Raw genomic sequence first — 16,510 nt, forward strand, 5'->3', positions numbered from 1 at the left:
GGAATTTATTTCATTAACATTATTAGAAATTAGGTTATAAACTAACATTTCTGTGACAGACTCCAGCTGTGATATTATAAAATGATCTTCTATGATTAAAAACACGCTGGACAAATGAATGAATGAACTGGTCTCCTTCAATTCCCCTCTAAAACACTATGTTTGTTCCTTAATCTGTCAATTTGCTTTATAAAATAAGATATTCCTTTTCAAAATTTTCGGAAAATGGAGACATTTATTGTTATTTTCATATAATGAATACATTTTATTTCAGTGATATTTGATTTATACACTTGCAGACCAAACTTCTTATTTAGTTTGTTTCGACATGATTATATCCCACGTTGATCTGATTTCAGACTGAAAATTAAACACTCACATATAAAAAAACTGACCACACATCAGCACGATTATGAGATTATTCATTTTGGACAGACTGGTTATTTGTTATACTGGATCATTTATCTATAGTCACTTTGGAAACACGAAACGGGACCACAGAGAGGTTGAGGTATCAGTTCTACAAGAGTAGAGGAAATGGGAAGGAGAAAAAAATGAGAAAATTAAAATTAACATTCATGGTTTTCGGAGCCAGTTATTGAATTTCAGTGTCAAATGTTGAATGTAAAATATGGAGAGAGGTTTGTTTCTTTCTCTTGAGACAATAAAGGTTCATACAAATCCAAATCGCCACCGAACCCAAACGTGTTAAACTTGAATAAATATTTATTGCCGTTATTGAAATGAGGTTTTATTTGTTTTTCTTTTAAAATTCGATAAAATGTAGAACACTTGGATCCTTTTTTCTGACAGTTTTATCTGAAAGTAAAAATATTCACTTCCTGTCATTTCTTTTAATAAATTGTGCAACTTGACGAGCTCAGAGTCAAAGCATCCAATCCTCCAGTTTAGCTTCAGTTCATTTTAATCTCATAACATTTGTTGCTGGGGGCCAATGAGGAGACACACACACACACACACACACACACACACACGAAACATTCCTGACATGTTATTTATTGTAATCGAGTGGTAACTGTACTCTTAAATACTAGATAATCCGCAACTCTACAACTGCACAGTACAGTAGAGTATCTGTCACCCGGGGGCGCACATGTCTCTGTGTGTGTGTGTGTGTGTGTGTGTGTGTGTGTGTCTGTGTGTGTGTGTGTGTGTCTGTCTGTGTGCGTGTGTGTGTGTGTGTGTGTGTAGGCTCTGAGGCTGGAGTGGCTGTGGGACAGCTCAGAGGTCAGAGGTCTCCTCTCCCTCCTCCTCTGACTCCATCAGGCCTGATGACCTCAGCATCATCATCATCATCATCATCATCAGCCTGCTGCCACCTGCTGGTCCACACACACACACACACACACACACACACACACACACATTACAGTTAATAAGGAGTGAACTCTGAACTTTGTCGGTATTCTGAATTCACACATTTTTCGTTTTCAAATGGCGGGAACAGGAAAATCTATTTTAAGCGTTCGAGGACATTTTCGGTCTTGAATGTGCTCGCACAGAGCTCCTCTGTGATTGGTTCCTTTATTTCCTGATTCCTTTTTTCTCTTTCTTTCTGCAGTCACAACATCCGGTAGAAAGGGTTTAGCTTCAAAATAAAATACAATTATGAAGGGGCGACGAACTTCTCAAGTAAAAATGACGTAAATGATTACAAATTGAGTGACCACTGGCTCCTCTGTGAGGAGTGGTAGTTATTGATGTAGTAAAATTATATGGCTTAAATTTTGTCTTCGTTAATTTAAAAAAAAAAGTTAAACTTTCTGAAAACCCCGAATTAGTTGAGGTTACAGAAAATAAGTTTTACTAAACTTCCCCCCTATCACATGTTCGGTTTTTATGCATATTGGTTTATATTTATTTTTAATATTTCTACCTTGTTTGTGTTTATTCATTGACAACTAAATGCTTTAATTTCTTGTCGAGCGACAAAGGAGTTTTATTTTGAAAACCCGGATCGGAAGTGAGATCGTTTATCCAGGCGATAGGAAGTGGAGAAGCAGCAGTTTGTGTCGCCGGTTAGAAAAACATCACGTTTCTTCTAATGTTCAACTGACGACGACGTGCACACCGGTCAGTGTGTGTGTGTGTGTGTGTGTGTGTGTGTGTGTGTGTGTGTGTGTGTGTGTGTGTGTGTGTGTGTGTGTGTGTGTGTGCGCGCGTGTGTGTCAGTTTCAGATAATGCCTACCTGAGGGGATATGATGGACAATGGCAAAACGAGCCGTGTGTGTCGGCCTCATCACATCAGTGAATCGTCCAAGGTCAGTGTGTGTGTGTGTGTGTGTGTGTGTGTGTGTTTTACATTTGTTCAAAACCTACACAGAGTGGCTTCAAGTTTGGGCTCAGTTGTTGCCATAGTAACCAAACAAGGAAGTATCCAGGGATGTTAAAACTTTTGAATAATTTCGGATGGTATCAGTCTCATCACTGTAGTCTGCACGTTTTAATCTTAATATGTAAAATGCAAAACATCTTAATGTGATAGACGTTCAAACACACACACACACACACACACACACACACACACCACCCTCTCTAACGTCGGCCTCTCGTGGCCTCGTCCCATTGGCAGGTGTACCGATGGGGCGACCAGGCGGCGGAGGTGCTGCGGGGCCTCGACGAGCAGCGGCAGTACAGTCGGTTCTGCGACGTGGTGCTGGTGGCCGACGACCAGCGGGTCCCGGCTCACCGGGCCGTGCTCTCCGTCTCCAGCCCGTACTTCCATGCCATGTTCACGCTGGGCATGAGGGAGGAGCGTCAGGAGGAGGTAAGGAGAAAAAGATCTGGGAATATCAGGGAATCTTATCAGGGAATCTCCATTGTCGTCCTCCTGTGGACAGGTGGAGCTGGTGGGGTTGTCCTCCATCGGTCTGAAGGCCGTGGTGGACTTCCTGTACAGCGGAGAGCTGCCATTGGACGGAGGAAATATTGACCATGTGCTGGAAGCTGCTCACCTCCTACAGGTGAGACGGGAATTTAGCTGAAGGTTCAAGGTGCCAGATCAGTGACTGTAAATTAGGAAGGACGACATGACGTCTCGCCAAAATGAGGCCTATCTACTTTGACCGCCCCCTGGTGGCTGGCTGCAGAATATGCCATAAACCCCACCCCCTTCATGTCAGCAGATGGGACATGGACCAAAGTTTTAAAAAATCAAAGCAGAGATAAAATAAATGTTTAGAAAGATGTTTCTGTCATTTGAGGTCGTTATTATCACACTGATGTATTTAAAGCTGACACCTTCTCGTGATTGGTTGGGCGTGTGTCGGGGCGGGACCTCGACGTGGCCAATGGAGGCCACCCGCCTACCTTAGATGTGTAGAAGGCCAAGGCCGAACCAAAATGAGATACTTGCGTGTTCCGACCTTACAGCTGTCGCCTAGCCAGTTGCCCACATTAGAGAAAGTAAGTCAACGGCGTGCAATGAATCCTGGGATAGCTTGGGCCAGGAAGGATACCCTGTTGGATCCTTCGTTGCTTGGGAATGGAAGGAAGCATTTGTCAGCCGCGTTTGAGGTTTGACGCAATGGGTCTTCATATGTAGCCTCCAACAGAGGCGACCCCTGAACTGGGACACACTGTACAAACTCTACCAAACTTATCACAATCTTGAAGATGCATCAGTGGGATACGAACTACCGGGCGCTTTGAGCGGTCGCTGTCCACCGTTTCCATCTGAACGTAGAAATGTGTTGCTCAGGTTTGGCGAGTGGTGGATTTCTGCTGCCAGTACCTGGAGCGGGAGGTGAGCGAGGACAACTACCTGTACTTGCAGGAACTGGCTCTGCTCTACAGCCTGGAGCGACTGGACGCCTTCATCGATCGCTTCGTTCTCGCACGCTTCGCCACGCTCTCCTTCTCCCGGGACTTTCTCCAGAACATTCCTCTACACAAAATGACCTCGTACCTCGCCAGTGGCCAGGTAAACGCCGCCGCAGCTGTGGCCTCGTGGATTTAACAGGTTACGTTTGTGGAACAGTAATCTCAGGGCTCCTCTTCTTCTTCGTCGTCAGGTGCAGCAGGACGGCGAGCAGGCGCTGCTCCAGGCCGCCGTGCGGTGGCTCAGCCAGACTCCCGAGCGGACGACCCACGCCGCACAGCTCCTCTCCCACATCCGCTTCCCCTTGATGCCGGTGGTGGACCTCGTGAGCCGGGTGCTTCCAGCGGTGCGGTCCCTGCTGCCGGAGGAGGCCGGCTGCGAGGCCCTGGTGGAGGAGGCCCTCGAGTACCACGCGAGTCCCAGCGGTCAGCCGCTACTGCAAACCGGACGCACCATGCTAAGGGGAGGGGCGGAGCAGCTGCTGCTGATTGGAGGAGAGGTATGGGTGATGGATGGATCACTTTGACAAAGATGCTCTAGTTTCTGAAGAGATCAAAGTTTGTTTCACAGCGTTGGAGTTACTGGTTGAACGTTAGGATTGGAGACTCCAGACTTGATTTAGGCTCGACTTCGACTTGACTTACTTAAGACTTGAGAGACAAAAACAGAGAGGTCAGAACAACCACTCCGTTGAAACTGGACTTGTCCCTTAGACCATAAGACTTGAAACTTTCGTAAGACTTGAATAATGGCTTGCAGTTACTTGAGACTCGACTTGGACTTTGCTTCCATAAGTTACAGTTGCGTCTTTAAACTCAGCTGGAATCCGAAGCTCACCTGACTCGTTGTTCCTTCCCGTCTCTCCCTCTTGAGGTGTCTGAATTCGGCGAGGAGCTGAGTGCCAACGTTTGCCGGCTTGACGGTGCAACGGGAAGCTGGGAGGTGGAGACGGAGCTGCCGGCCCAGCGGAGCCACCACTGCCTGGCCGTGCTGGGGGACTTCATCTTCACTGCCGGCGGCAGCTCGTCCAGGGACAACGGTGGAGACGCCGCCTGCAACCTGCTGTACAGATACGACCCCCGACACAACCAGTGGACCAGGGTACGTCACCGACCAGCCACTTCCTCTCCACTTATCAGACACCTTCAGTTGTCACTTCCTGTTTGTGATGATGTTTTTTTCCAGGGTGCTCCGATGAACCAGCGGCGAGTGGACTTCTACCTGGGGGCTGTGGGACGGTGTCTGATCGCCGTGGGCGGGAGGAACGACGCTGGAGCTCTGTCCTCGGTGGAGGTTTACTGCCCCGCCGAGGACTGCTGGTCCTACGTGGCAGAACTGCCCAGGTCCGTTCTTTCATGGGGGCATTTCTGTGATAGATGAGTAGCCAAGGAAATGTGTACGAGTCCTCATTTGTTTTTTCAGGTGGCGTCATCAGTAGGTCAAAACCAAGTGGCAGCTCACCGCGACGTCACCCGTTTGGTTTGTGAGCTGCTGTTCTGAAGCCTCTAGTTTAGTATTTTGACCAGCGCCATCTTGGTTTTTATGGAACCAAGTGAAAAGTAGAGCCATTTTCAGTCATTTAGAGTCACTACACAGAATACAGGCTTCAGACACTTCAGCATTGCCTTCACTTATGACTATACCTCCACTTTTATTTACAGTCTGTGATCAAAACGTGTCCAACTCTGTCTGAAATCAGTTCTGCTGAGGGTCGAACCCACTCATCTGGTTTTCCATCCAGGAAAGGATCTGTTTTTGTTTTCGGACTCACTGCTGCTTATCAGCCGTATTTCCAGCAGCAGTCAGCTGATGAACTTCTGATAAACCCACAGTGCAGCACCAAACAGACAAAGTAATTCACTAGCTAATAAACATATGTTAGTAGTAGTAGCTGCAGTAAGTGTATTGTAATGTAAGAAGTACTATTAGCTGTATTACATAGAGTAAATATACTGTGTATTTCTTTAATTGTCTCTCTCTTTGAAACTCTGTCTGTTCTAGGTTTACGTATGGCCACGCCGGGACGGTCCACCGCGGCGTGGTCTACATCTCCGGCGGCCACGACTATCAGATCGGCCCGTACCGCCGAGACTTCCTGAGCTACGACCCGTCGCGGGCCGGCGACGTGTGGGTGGAGCGCCAGGCCATGTCGCTGGCCCGCGGCTGGCACTGCATGGCCTCCCTCGACCACCTCATCTACGCCATCGGGGGCAGCGACGACCACGCCGACACCACCGAGCGCTTCGACATCCTGCGGGTGGAGTCGTACGACCCGCGCAGCAGCCAGTGGACCCAGGTGGCGCCGCTGCTGCTGCCCAACAGCGAGGCGGGGCTCGCGGTCTGGGACGGGAAGATCTACGTGCTCGGGGGCTACAGCTGGGAGAGCATGGCGTTCTCCAGGGCCACGCAGGTGTTCGACCCCGACAAGGGTTCGTGGTCCAGAGGCCCCGACTCACCGAAACGCATCGCCGGGGCCTCGGCGTGCGTGTGCACTGTAAAACCATCACCGTCACCGCTGTCTCCAGAGAAGAGGAAGATGTAAAGAGGGAGGGAAAGATCACGTCCCACGTGAGACTGTTGGGAGACAAACACAAGAGTCAGATTTGCTTTTATTTCGTCAATTCTGTGGGACGTGTTCGCTGTCAAGGACCTACCTGTGTTTTCAAAGTCGGGAAATCAGAGCTCATAGAAACTGAATGTTTAACATTGACTATCAACTTGAACTAATGTATTTAAGAGTGGCACATTCTGTGTCTCATGTTGTTTCATCATCAGCCTTGAAGTTTGATTATAGACGTTTTCTTCCTGATGACATGAAACAACAACTGTCACCACGGTTAACTAGTTGATTTACCAGCAGCTTTTTGTGTTTGACTATAAAAATTATCTATTTAAAAATGGGGGGGTGGAAATCCAGCATCAGGAGCATCGTGTTTCTTACAAGAGCAACTTCACCGTGACGTCACCCGTTGGTTTGTGAGCTGCCGTTCTGCCATGTTGGGTCCCAGAGGTTTGTTCCCTCCTCCAGTTGTGATGGAGTCGGCTTCAGAGCTCAACCAAAAGCACCGACGGGCACATTTTGAACGGAAATAAATATAGTAAGAAGTTGTTATTAAATATCCAAGAATCACTTCTTAACTTGTCAAGCTGCGTCCAATTGAAAAATAGTCTGGTGATGTTTTTTACGCAACTTTATTCACCACAGGAGAACATGAGCAGCTTCTCAAGTTTTCAGCAAAACAGAAAAGAGCCGATCAACATGTTCATTACTTTCACATTCGTAAACTGAATTTGGTCTGTTGGTTGGATTAAGATAAAGATAAAGATTACTGAACAGAGCTCCACAAAACTTGGAGGAAGGATGGAACATGAACCGAGAAAGAATCCATTAAATGTTGGAGCCAGGAATTTAAAAAAACCTCTTTAACGTTGTGAGATAGGACGTTTTCACTGATTTTCACAGAGAATAATTCATGGATCTTGATGAAAAACACATGTTTGGTGGACTGATATCTTTGAGTGTGTGAGATTTGGTTCAATTTAAGGAAACTGTTGGACCCTGGCGGATGTTTGAGCTCGACTGAGACAAGTTCTAGTTTAGTCTTTTGTACAGAGGACGTGTGAAAGAGGTCGAGTGTGTTTTATAAGTCAAAGAGAAACTGTATAAATGAGATGACGACTGAGCTGCAGAACTAAACTTTACTAAAACATTGTCCTGAATCGAACGGCATCACATTCTTCTGTCGTCTCGTGTAGAACTGCTGTTATTTGAGTCAAATCACATTAAATCGCACTCCATCACAGTGGAGGTGAATCACATTGAATCACAGGAGAAGTCGCTTCACTTCGGCCTCAGCTGTGGTCGACTGCGCGTCTCTGGTCGGTCGAGTCTCGTCGATGTCGCGGACGTGAGTCGGTCCAGTTTGTCGTCCCGTCTCTCGGCCTCACACGAAGGGATAGTACGGATGCGACTTGACTCTGAGGAACGAAAAACAAACGCTGTGAAACAAACGCTGTGAAACAAACGCTGTGAAACAAACGCTGTGAAACAACGTCTGCGTCTCGCAGAGAACGCCGGCGACGTGATGCTGCGACGGCCGAGCGTGGACTCACTCGTCCTCCAGACAGGCCCTCCAGCCCCGGTCCAGTCCTCTCAGAGCCGCCATGTCGTCTCCGGGCAGACTGAAGTCAAAGATCTGCACATGAGAGTTTCACAGGAAGTTGTCACCTTCGTGTATGAAGAGGAGAAACATGCTTGGTCGCATCGAGCATTCGGTCGACTCGACCCATGTGTGTGATTCGATTATTATTACACAAATGTAAAATATGTACATTATTCAGATTTGGAGTCGTAGGCTCTGGAAGAAAGAACATTTCTACCTTTGTGTTTTCAAGAATGCGATGGGGCTTGTCGCTCTTGGGAATGACCGCAACGCCCTGCTGCACGTGGTACCTCAGCAACACCTGCAAGAAATCTGTTATTAATCACAAAGGAACACACACACACACACGTACAGTACAGACACACACACACACACGTACAGACAAACGTACAGTACAGACACATACACACACATGTACAGTACAGACACACACATGTACAGTACAGACATGTACAGTACAGATACACACGTACAGTACAGACACATGTACAGTACAGACATGTACAGTACAGACATGTACAGTACAGACACGTACAGTACAGACACACACGTACAGTACAGACACGTACAGTACAGACACACACGTACAGTACACACACATGTACAGTACAGACATGTACACAGTACACACATGTACACACACATGTACAGTACAGACATGTACACAGTACACACATGTACACACACATGTACAGTACAGACACATACAGTACAGACACGTGCACTGACCTGTGCCGAGCTGCGTCTGTGCTTTCTGGCTATTTCTGCAACGACAGGATCCTGCAGGAGCTGATGTGGATCAACGTCTCCTCTGATCCTAAAAAAAACCACCCAACAACAACAGAGCACAGGATTTTTTCATTGACGCGAGAGCCAGAAGGCCTGATGGGTAATCACGGTGCGTTTGTATCTGTGTGAGCGATGCTGTACAGTGTGTGTGTCTCACATCTCTGGGGGTCGCGCCGGCGACCCAAAGGGGCTGTAGGCCGTCAGGACGATGTTCTTGGACTTACAGAAGTCGATCATGTCTCTCTGCACCAGGTAGGGATGCAGCTCCACCTACGGATGATTCAAACGAAAAATAAGTGAAGCGAGCATCTGTGGATGCTGATCTATACGGAAACAAACGCTTCTGAAGTTGAATTAATGTTCAAGGGCCGAATGAAACAATGGAGAGACAAGTAAAACCTGTGACACAGTTTCTGGAATGATAATCAGTTGAATAACCTCGACGTTTGCTGGGACAGTGAATGAAAGTACACACATGTATATATATATTTATATATATATATATATAAATAAGAACGTTTTGACTGAACCGCGGCACCTGGTTGACAGCAGGGGGCACCCTGCACAGGGCCAGGAGTCGCTCCAGCTGCAGGATGCTGAAGTTGGACACGCCGATGCTCTTCACCTTCCCTGAAGCCTGCAGAGCTTCCATCCCCTGTGAACACCACGACACACACACACACACACACACCATGACACACACACACACACACACACACACCACGACACACACACACACACACACACACACCACGACACACACACACACACACACACACATACCACGACACACACACACACACACACGCACACACACACACACACACACACACCACGACACACACACACACACACACACACCACAACACACACACACACGCACACACACACACACACACACACACACACACATACACACCGACGGTAAGCACACGACTACCAGACACTCACTGCAGCCAGAAAAATTCTACATGGATGAAGATAGAAGATTAGAATAACTGAGAAAAATTGAATTTGCCTTGAGGGAGACACTTATTTGCTTTCCTACAACTGTGGTAATGAACTGAATTTGTATGATTTCCGTCAGCGTTTGCCGATGTGCTCACTTTTCTGTTGTATAATCTTCATTTTTGACATTTGAAAGCGGCGGGTTGAGCCGAGAGCTTCTCAGAACCTCAATGAAGGGAAATGCAAACAGAGACGAGCGAGTTCACGTGTTCTCACCCTCCACACGTCTACGTAGTCGGTGTCAGAGGTCAACACCTTTCCGTCCTTTTTCGGGAAATGCTCGTCACCGATTTTCTAAGGAGAGAATTGAAAAGTAAACAGATCCATTACAGCACGTGTCCTTCCAAAGATGTCGAGCAAATTGACATTTCTGTCTCGTAGCTTTGGGTTTCTGGGAAACATTAGAACTGTATTTCTGTCGTACTGTTTGGGACGTTATGCTCAAACCTTTAGGCCGACGGGGAAATGCACAAGGTACAGATCGATGTAGTCGAGCTGCAGGTCGGTCAGGGACTTGTCCAGGCACCGAGGGATGTCGTCGGGGGCGTGGTGCGTGGACCCCAGCTAGGATCCCAACGGGGGGTCAACGGCAAAAGAGAAGAATTCATATGTGCAATAGATAAGGCAGCACATTAAGAGACCGAAGAATCTAATCAGGAAGTGGTGAACTCAAGTGTAGAACACCGACCTTACTGACGATGAACATGTCCTGGCGCCTGACGACGCCCTGCTGCGTCTTGGAGCGCAGGGCCTTGCCCACGTCCACCTCGTTCTCGTAGCTGAAGGCCGTGTCGATGTGGCGGTAGCCGGCGGCAATGGCGGCCTCGACCGCGCCCTGGACCGAGGTGCGGGGCAGGTGGGAGGACTGCGGAGCAGGTGAGACACTTTTACACTCCACTGCACGGTAGGATATGAATTATGGATCAGATTCTTCTCAAAAGATCAACACCACTTTCATATCGGTGCAACATGAATGAGGCTCCGCCAGCTGGCAGACCTCCTCACGTCACCAACCTCCCGTGGGACACGGGTTGAAATGTTTCTGTGAAATAGTTATTGCCCGAGATGAAATCACAGTGCGATGACGTCGATGTTGCAACCGGACGATTACAGTTTTAGCTCCATCCAAGCAAACGTGTCACCGTTGACCTGATCGTCCGATCACCTCATTAAATTGTCGTCTCAACATACGTTGAATTTCGTACGATAATTCTATCGCTCATTATGTAAAGATAACCAGGTTTGTGTCTGGTCGTATTCCTCGGCGCCGTCTCGGTTCAGACGTCGTGTCAACGTCAAAACGTCCGAATGTTGAAGACACCGAAGCTAACGGACTCCAGCCAGTGGGCTCTGATCCAGACTCAAGGAGGAGTTTCCCGAGGTCTCGTCGTCACAGCGAAGGAGCCTGGGAACGGACGGAGGTCACAGTTCTACGTTCGTGTAAGAATTAAACCCGCGAACCTGCAGGCGAGCTACGGGGCTGAGTGACTCCACATTGACACTAACGGGCCCCAGGCTGCGGCGGGTCCGAGGCCGACTTTGGGCTGCAGACTAAAGTGACTGAAGAAGGTCAAGCGATCACTACGTCTTCATAAGGCCAACGTATAGGTTCCTCTCCTTATCGCCCTCTGCTCCCTACAGGCCTCTGGCCTCAGAATCTACCGCTCCTTCAGCGAGAGGAGGCGGGAGGCGTCTGCCACTCCCTTGCCATGTGACCCGGAGGCGGATACAAACCAAATCCAGCACTGTCTCTTTAAGGCAGACGTGGCTCAGTAAATACTCCAAAGTCTTTGCGGAGACTCAGGACCAAGAGAACACACAGGTATGAGGGTGTGAGCGTTCCAGGCTACCTTCCACGTCCCCAGACCAAGAACCGGCATCCGCGTGCCGTCGTTCAGCTCCAGGGTCCGGGCCACCTGCGCCGCCTCCATTTCCGTGGAGAACATTTCACCGCAGACACAGAAAGGAGAAGCTCGGACACAGTCAGAGCTTCCTCTTCTGTCCTTTTCCCTCTCAAACGCCGAGCTGACCTCCTTCCTCTGTCATGAACCGTCCCCCCCCCTCTCTCTCTCTCTCTCTCTCTCTCTCTCCCCCCTCCGGGCCTTATCGGTGCGCTGGTTAATCATTGGACAACACACAAAGTCCTTCGCCGCCACCAAGTATTTACATGTATACTCAGTGAGGAGGAGGAGGAGTCGCAAAGGTCACTTGTGTCTGAGCAGCATGGGGGCGGCGGTGCAGTGACAGGCACGTGGACAGGCAGGTTCACGTCGAGGTAGAGACCAACAGGCCGCATGTGAAACAGTGACGCGTCAAAGAAGTGGAACAAACTCACACTCAATATTAGAAATGCATCCCGCAACTGCTCAACACTTATTTCTATGCTCTGGCTTTGAGTGGATCCAACCACGTCTCTTCTTGGATTGTAATCTTAGCATTGCTTTAACAGTCTTTCAAGGATTTTATTGTTTTGACATCCTTTATGTTCTGACCACAGACATGTGGGCGTCAGCGCTCGTGCTTACAGATATGGATTTATGTTTGTTTTACGTAAAATAAAGTGTCTTTCTTTTCTTAATTCAAGTTTTATATGTTTTGTTTTATTTGGTTTTTTTCGATTTTGTTTATAGTTATTTATTTATTTTAAGTTTAAGGTTAATTTTAAAAAAACAAGACTCGATTACATTTCTTTGACATAAAGGTTTGAGAAGACGTCTTAGGAATGACAGATTAATATAAGCATCGGCTATCGGTATCGGAAATCTTGTACTCCCCAATATCCACATCAGCATCGCCCCAAAAACCTTTTATTCTTATGAATAATAGAGACCCGAGGAAGAGTAGTCACTGTGAAAGACGGACAGGAGATGATGCGGGTCTTAATAAACTAAACTAACTGTAACGCCTCCAGTTCAACACCAGATGATGATGTTGTTTCACTGAATTACGCAGCTGCTGAACAGACGATGTCGATTTCTGGGGGGAAAATACAATTACACACAAAAAACGCTGATAAATCTTCACGTCCAAAGGTAAAAAGCTCTGATGTTCATGTGACCACAGCTACCGTGTTTCATTACTTTGTTATTATTTCATTTGAATCACTTTTTGTCGTACGGTGACCTCACATGACCTTCGTGGGTTCTTTAGCTAGTATCATTACTGTCATTATTATTATTGTATATTTATGTATTCATTGAGCAAAAGTATAAATCAAATACAAGCACAGTTTTGCTTTCCATATTTTCTGCGTGCCGCTCTGTGAGAGCGTGCTGCGTTCAAGTGTTGCAGGACTGAACCCACATTTGAGGTCACGCTTTACTGTTACATAACATCCTCAACACAAAACTATTCCTGGAGTCAATCATCCTCAATCATCAATCATCATCCATGTTCTGTGTTCCATGTTTTTTTAGCCGATGGAAATTTTGGGGTTTTTTACGGATTAAACAATCCAGAAATGATGTTTGCATTTTTAAATGACGTACATTTTCTGAATTTATTTGGTTGTGGTTGTGTTTTCTTTTGAGTCATAGTGATTTATTTTTTTAAGTTTATGGTTAAACAGTCAAAATCAAGTTTAAATTACATTTTTGTTTTATAACAAAATATTTTCAAATATAAATGTAATATACCGTCAGATGCGTCATTATCTACAACCTGATCTTGGTATTTGCATCCGCCCTTTAAAATTAGAAACCTCAGAGTTTTAAGAAGTCAGCCTCGTGAAGAGGCGTGGTCTCGGCTCTGATTCTTTTGTTCAGCTGGTTTGGCAGTGCGACATCAGAACGACCTCGACGACCTCCGAGCTCAGCTCCTCTACATGAGTGTGAGATACAGGGTTGTACATCACAAGATTATTCATAGAGCTTGTACAATCCACATTATACATTATTATTCTCGTTAACTGTATGTTCTGTAAAACCATGACAATTCTTCAGCCCTCAAAAATTCGTATAGTTTCCGGCTCTAATATACGTAAACAGTAAATATATGTTGGCTGGTGTTGATTGAAATTTTAAAAAAGATAATTGAAATTGATCATTTTCACAGAAATGTGGTTTTAAAGGAGCACTTCCAAAACCTGTGCACAAAGCTTTGTGCAAATGAAACACGCGGCCCCAAGAACAGACTCGTGTGTTCAACAGAGTGGGAGGCGCCGACACATCATAAGTCATTAACAGGAAAATGGGACGGGCTGAAAATATTAATTTGAACATAGAAATTCAAACCACAGAAATCCTTCCTGGTAGATTGACCGGAGGGTTGAAAGCTCCTCAGACCCTCCAGTTCCCGACTCCAGTGTCTGATTCTTATGTAACTGCACACGTGATTGAACACATATGGATCCGGACACTTTGGTCCCTCCCCCTCCTCCGTGAACACATGTGAACGCTCACCAGAACAAAATGACTTTTCTTTTTGTCAGCGTTTCCTCGGAAATGCAAAACCGTCAAAACAAACCATTCAACTGCACAATGTTTGGCAAGAAAAGAAGAGAATCCAATTAAAAGTCTAGTGTCCAACGTGTCTTTGTTCTTGAGTGAGTTGGGGGTTGGTGACATGTTGGTCACATACTTCGACGGAGAGGGTTCACATCTTCATGCGTCTTCTGACCGTACCGATATTCCCAGTGTGCCAGGAGGCCGTTTGTCCACCACCATGCAGTCACAGGGATTCCCACAAACATCTGGAGAAGTTATCCAGCCTGGAGGAACTGAATCTATGAACACGTGCAAAAGAATTCCAGAATCTAATGTTACATACGAGGTCGGAGCCGACGCTCAGAGAACTCATCTCGCCATGTCAGAGAAAGTTTCCTGGATCCGCCCGTGTACCAGGATTTGTCCCATAGATCGTTTGCAAAAAATGAGCGTATAGTCGTGTTTTTATTACGTTTTATTATCAAGAAAACGACTAAATAAAATCTATACATGCTTTTCAATATGACACAATTAACATACAAATAATATACAGATAAAGTTCTGGTAAAGAATCTTAACACTTTGGCTCTTGGTCATTTTCGAAGCAGAAGCAAAGAATACAGAAGATTATTGAAAAAGAACGTATATAAAAATGTATATTGAAAAAAATATATATATACTTGCTCTAATTATTGATCAGTAAATGAAGAACAGACATAAAGAGGTTACACAAATTATATAAATACACACTAAAAAACCGTAGAGGTTAATACAAGTTGCCCATATAAAATATAAATATTAGGTCTGATGATTTCAAATGGTTTGCATCAAAAAATGACAACGTGAGTGGACCATCAGATATCGCTGCTCGCAAACGCTTCTTGTTGCCACAGCGACGATAATATCAACACAGGTTTTTTTACATCAGATTAATGTTTTGGTGTAATAAAAATCCCAAAGCTCGGTTTACACCAGCGAGCCGAATCATCATGACCACGCACAGGAGGAGGAGGAGCCTATGTCCAAACAACAGCTCCGGACAAGGTCGGGATACTTTAGATGCTCAGTGAACGCGGGGGAGTACGGTGGCCCTGAAGTGCAAAACACAAATCACAAAACACAACGGCAAAACAGAAACCAGGAAATAGAAAGCCTGGTTTCTGTTTGGCAGTTTCTGTTTTGCCGTTGTGTTTTTGATCAGCTGTTGTGTTTTTGATCAGCTGTTGTGTTTTTGATCAGCTGTTGTGTTTTTGATCAGCTGTTGTGTTTTTGATCAGCTGTTGTGTTTTGTGATTTGCGTTGTGTTTTGCACTACAGGGCCTCCGTACGGATGCTCTTTTTTGCCTCAACGCAACGTGACATCATCCGACAAGACGCTGCGTTGGATCACAAGTGTGCGTGTCCGTCCCAGATCGTATTCCACAGACTCACAAATACACTAAACAACACACCGGCACTAAAGCCGCTCCCCCTTGCACTGATTTAACATCATGTGGTCCAAAATCAAATGTTTTACCATTCATCTGACACATAGAGGACCAACAGCGTAGTGAACGGAGGCGGTCATAATGATCTGGCTCATGAGTGTGTGTGTGTGAGCGTAGTTCAGTTCAAGCATCTCGTCCCGTCTCCGCTCCGTCACTGGTCCAGATCGTTGCCGTCGCGGCTGCTGGGTCGATAGTGACACTGGCAGAACTCCCGGATGCGACCACAGGCCTCCGCCATCAGCTCCTCCGGCACCGTCAACACAATGCGGAAGAAGTTTGGATACTCGAATGCCTGCGAGAGGACGAGAACGTGTAAAACTCTTAGACGTTGATTGAAACGACGGCACGTGTTTAATTCTACAGATGAAGGGACGAACCGCAGACGTCTTACCGAGGTAGGAAGACAGAAGACCGACTGCTCCGTGACCAGCCGCTCAGTAAAGTCCACATCATTCCTAAATTCTGGAAAGTGATCCATGTCGATCCCCACCTGGACAGACACGATGACAAAGAGAACATAGATTCAAATGTGCTACATATATGTACAGTGTGCACATGCTGTTCACACGCTGTATGTGTTGTTAGAGTCTCACTGTCAAGTATCTGTCGGTCGCGGACATCACTGATGTCGGGAGGATCTCGAGGAGTGTTGGGTGTGTCTAACGTTTAGTCGTCTAAACCTGAGTCCAGAAGACGTGTGAGTCCTTGTTCAAAATAAACACCCTGGTGGTACTGACCATGAGGTACATGGCTCCCGAGGACTTGACGGGGTTCAGGCCGGGGACGGCGGACAGCTC

General features: G+C 46.6%; 3 protein-coding genes across 6 annotated transcripts in view; 1 reads left to right on the plus strand and 2 right to left on the minus strand.

Moving 5' to 3' along the window:
- The first annotated feature begins 1,974 nt into the window (after positions 1-1,974).
- Positions 1,975-7,567, plus strand: klhl36 (kelch-like family member 36). 4 transcript variants are annotated; one of them, XM_035641657.2, is made up of 9 exons: positions 1,975-2,094; positions 2,194-2,283; positions 2,595-2,789; positions 2,863-2,985; positions 3,723-3,944; positions 4,036-4,341; positions 4,716-4,943; positions 5,028-5,185; positions 5,844-7,567. In XM_035641657.2, exons 2-9 carry the CDS (start codon positions 2,221-2,223, stop codon positions 6,382-6,384), a joined length of 1,836 nt encoding a protein of 611 aa, XP_035497550.1. In that variant the 5' UTR covers positions 1,975-2,094; positions 2,194-2,220; the 3' UTR covers positions 6,385-7,567. The 4 variants fall into 4 exon arrangements, with proteins under 4 accessions (XP_035497550.1, XP_035497552.1, XP_035497554.1 ...); XM_035641659.2 differs by having other exon boundaries at positions 2,011-2,094; positions 2,200-2,283; XM_035641660.2 differs by having other exon boundaries at positions 2,023-2,094; positions 3,798-3,944.
- zgc:56622 (uncharacterized protein LOC326033 homolog) lies at positions 7,019-11,879 on the minus strand. The gene is made up of 10 exons (XM_035641662.2): positions 11,653-11,879; positions 10,491-10,667; positions 10,250-10,366; positions 10,019-10,096; positions 9,333-9,449; positions 8,952-9,064; positions 8,735-8,822; positions 8,223-8,306; positions 7,956-8,038; positions 7,019-7,820 (listed from the first exon to the last, which is right to left on the minus strand). The coding sequence occupies exons 1-10, from the start codon at positions 11,746-11,748 to the stop codon at positions 7,787-7,789; spliced, it is 987 nt and encodes a 328-aa protein (XP_035497555.1). The 5' UTR covers positions 11,749-11,879; the 3' UTR covers positions 7,019-7,786.
- A 2,804-nt stretch (positions 11,880-14,683) lies between these two features.
- Positions 14,684-16,510, minus strand: part of tat (tyrosine aminotransferase) — a 13,841-nt gene continuing 12,014 nt past the window's right edge. Inside the window, exons 10-12 of the mRNA XM_035643430.2 lie at positions 16,451-16,510; positions 16,105-16,203; positions 14,684-16,005 (exon numbers count right to left, since the gene is read on the minus strand). The exon at positions 16,451-16,510 is cut by the window's right edge and continues 24 nt beyond it. Of these exons, the coding sequence (XP_035499323.2) occupies positions 15,865-16,005; positions 16,105-16,203; positions 16,451-16,510 (300 nt within the window). The 3' untranslated portion in view covers positions 14,684-15,864. The remainder of the gene's footprint in view (positions 16,006-16,104; positions 16,204-16,450) is intronic.

The sequence above is a fragment of the Scophthalmus maximus genome, chromosome 7, assembly GCF_022379125.1.
Source record: "Scophthalmus maximus strain ysfricsl-2021 chromosome 7, ASM2237912v1, whole genome shotgun sequence".
NCBI lineage: Eukaryota > Metazoa > Chordata > Actinopteri > Pleuronectiformes > Scophthalmidae > Scophthalmus > Scophthalmus maximus.

What these genes read in the sequence shown, in the direction of transcription:
- zgc:56622 (XM_035641662.2), bottom strand. Translation starts at nt 11,748, where the DNA reads ATGTTCTCCACGGAAATGGAGGCGGCGCAGGTGGCCCGGACCCTGGAG. An exon ending in ATTTCCCCGTCGGCCTAAAG is followed by an intron (nt 10,097 to 10,249) that starts GTTTGAGCATAA and finishes TTCTCTCCTTAG; the next exon opens with AAAATCGGTGACGAGCATTT. An exon ending in ACTACGTAGACGTGTGGAGG is followed by an intron (nt 9,450 to 10,018) that starts GTGAGAACACGT and finishes TGGTGTTCACAG; the next exon opens with GGGATGGAAGCTCTGCAGGC.
- klhl36 (XM_035641657.2), top strand. Translation starts at nt 2,221, where the DNA reads ATGATGGACAATGGCAAAACGAGCCGTGTGTGTCGGCCTCATCACATC. An exon ending in CGTACCTCGCCAGTGGCCAG is followed by an intron (nt 3,945 to 4,035) that starts GTAAACGCCGCC and finishes CTTCGTCGTCAG; the next exon opens with GTGCAGCAGGACGGCGAGCA. An exon ending in TGCTGCTGATTGGAGGAGAG is followed by an intron (nt 4,342 to 4,715) that starts GTATGGGTGATG and finishes CTCCCTCTTGAG; the next exon opens with GTGTCTGAATTCGGCGAGGA.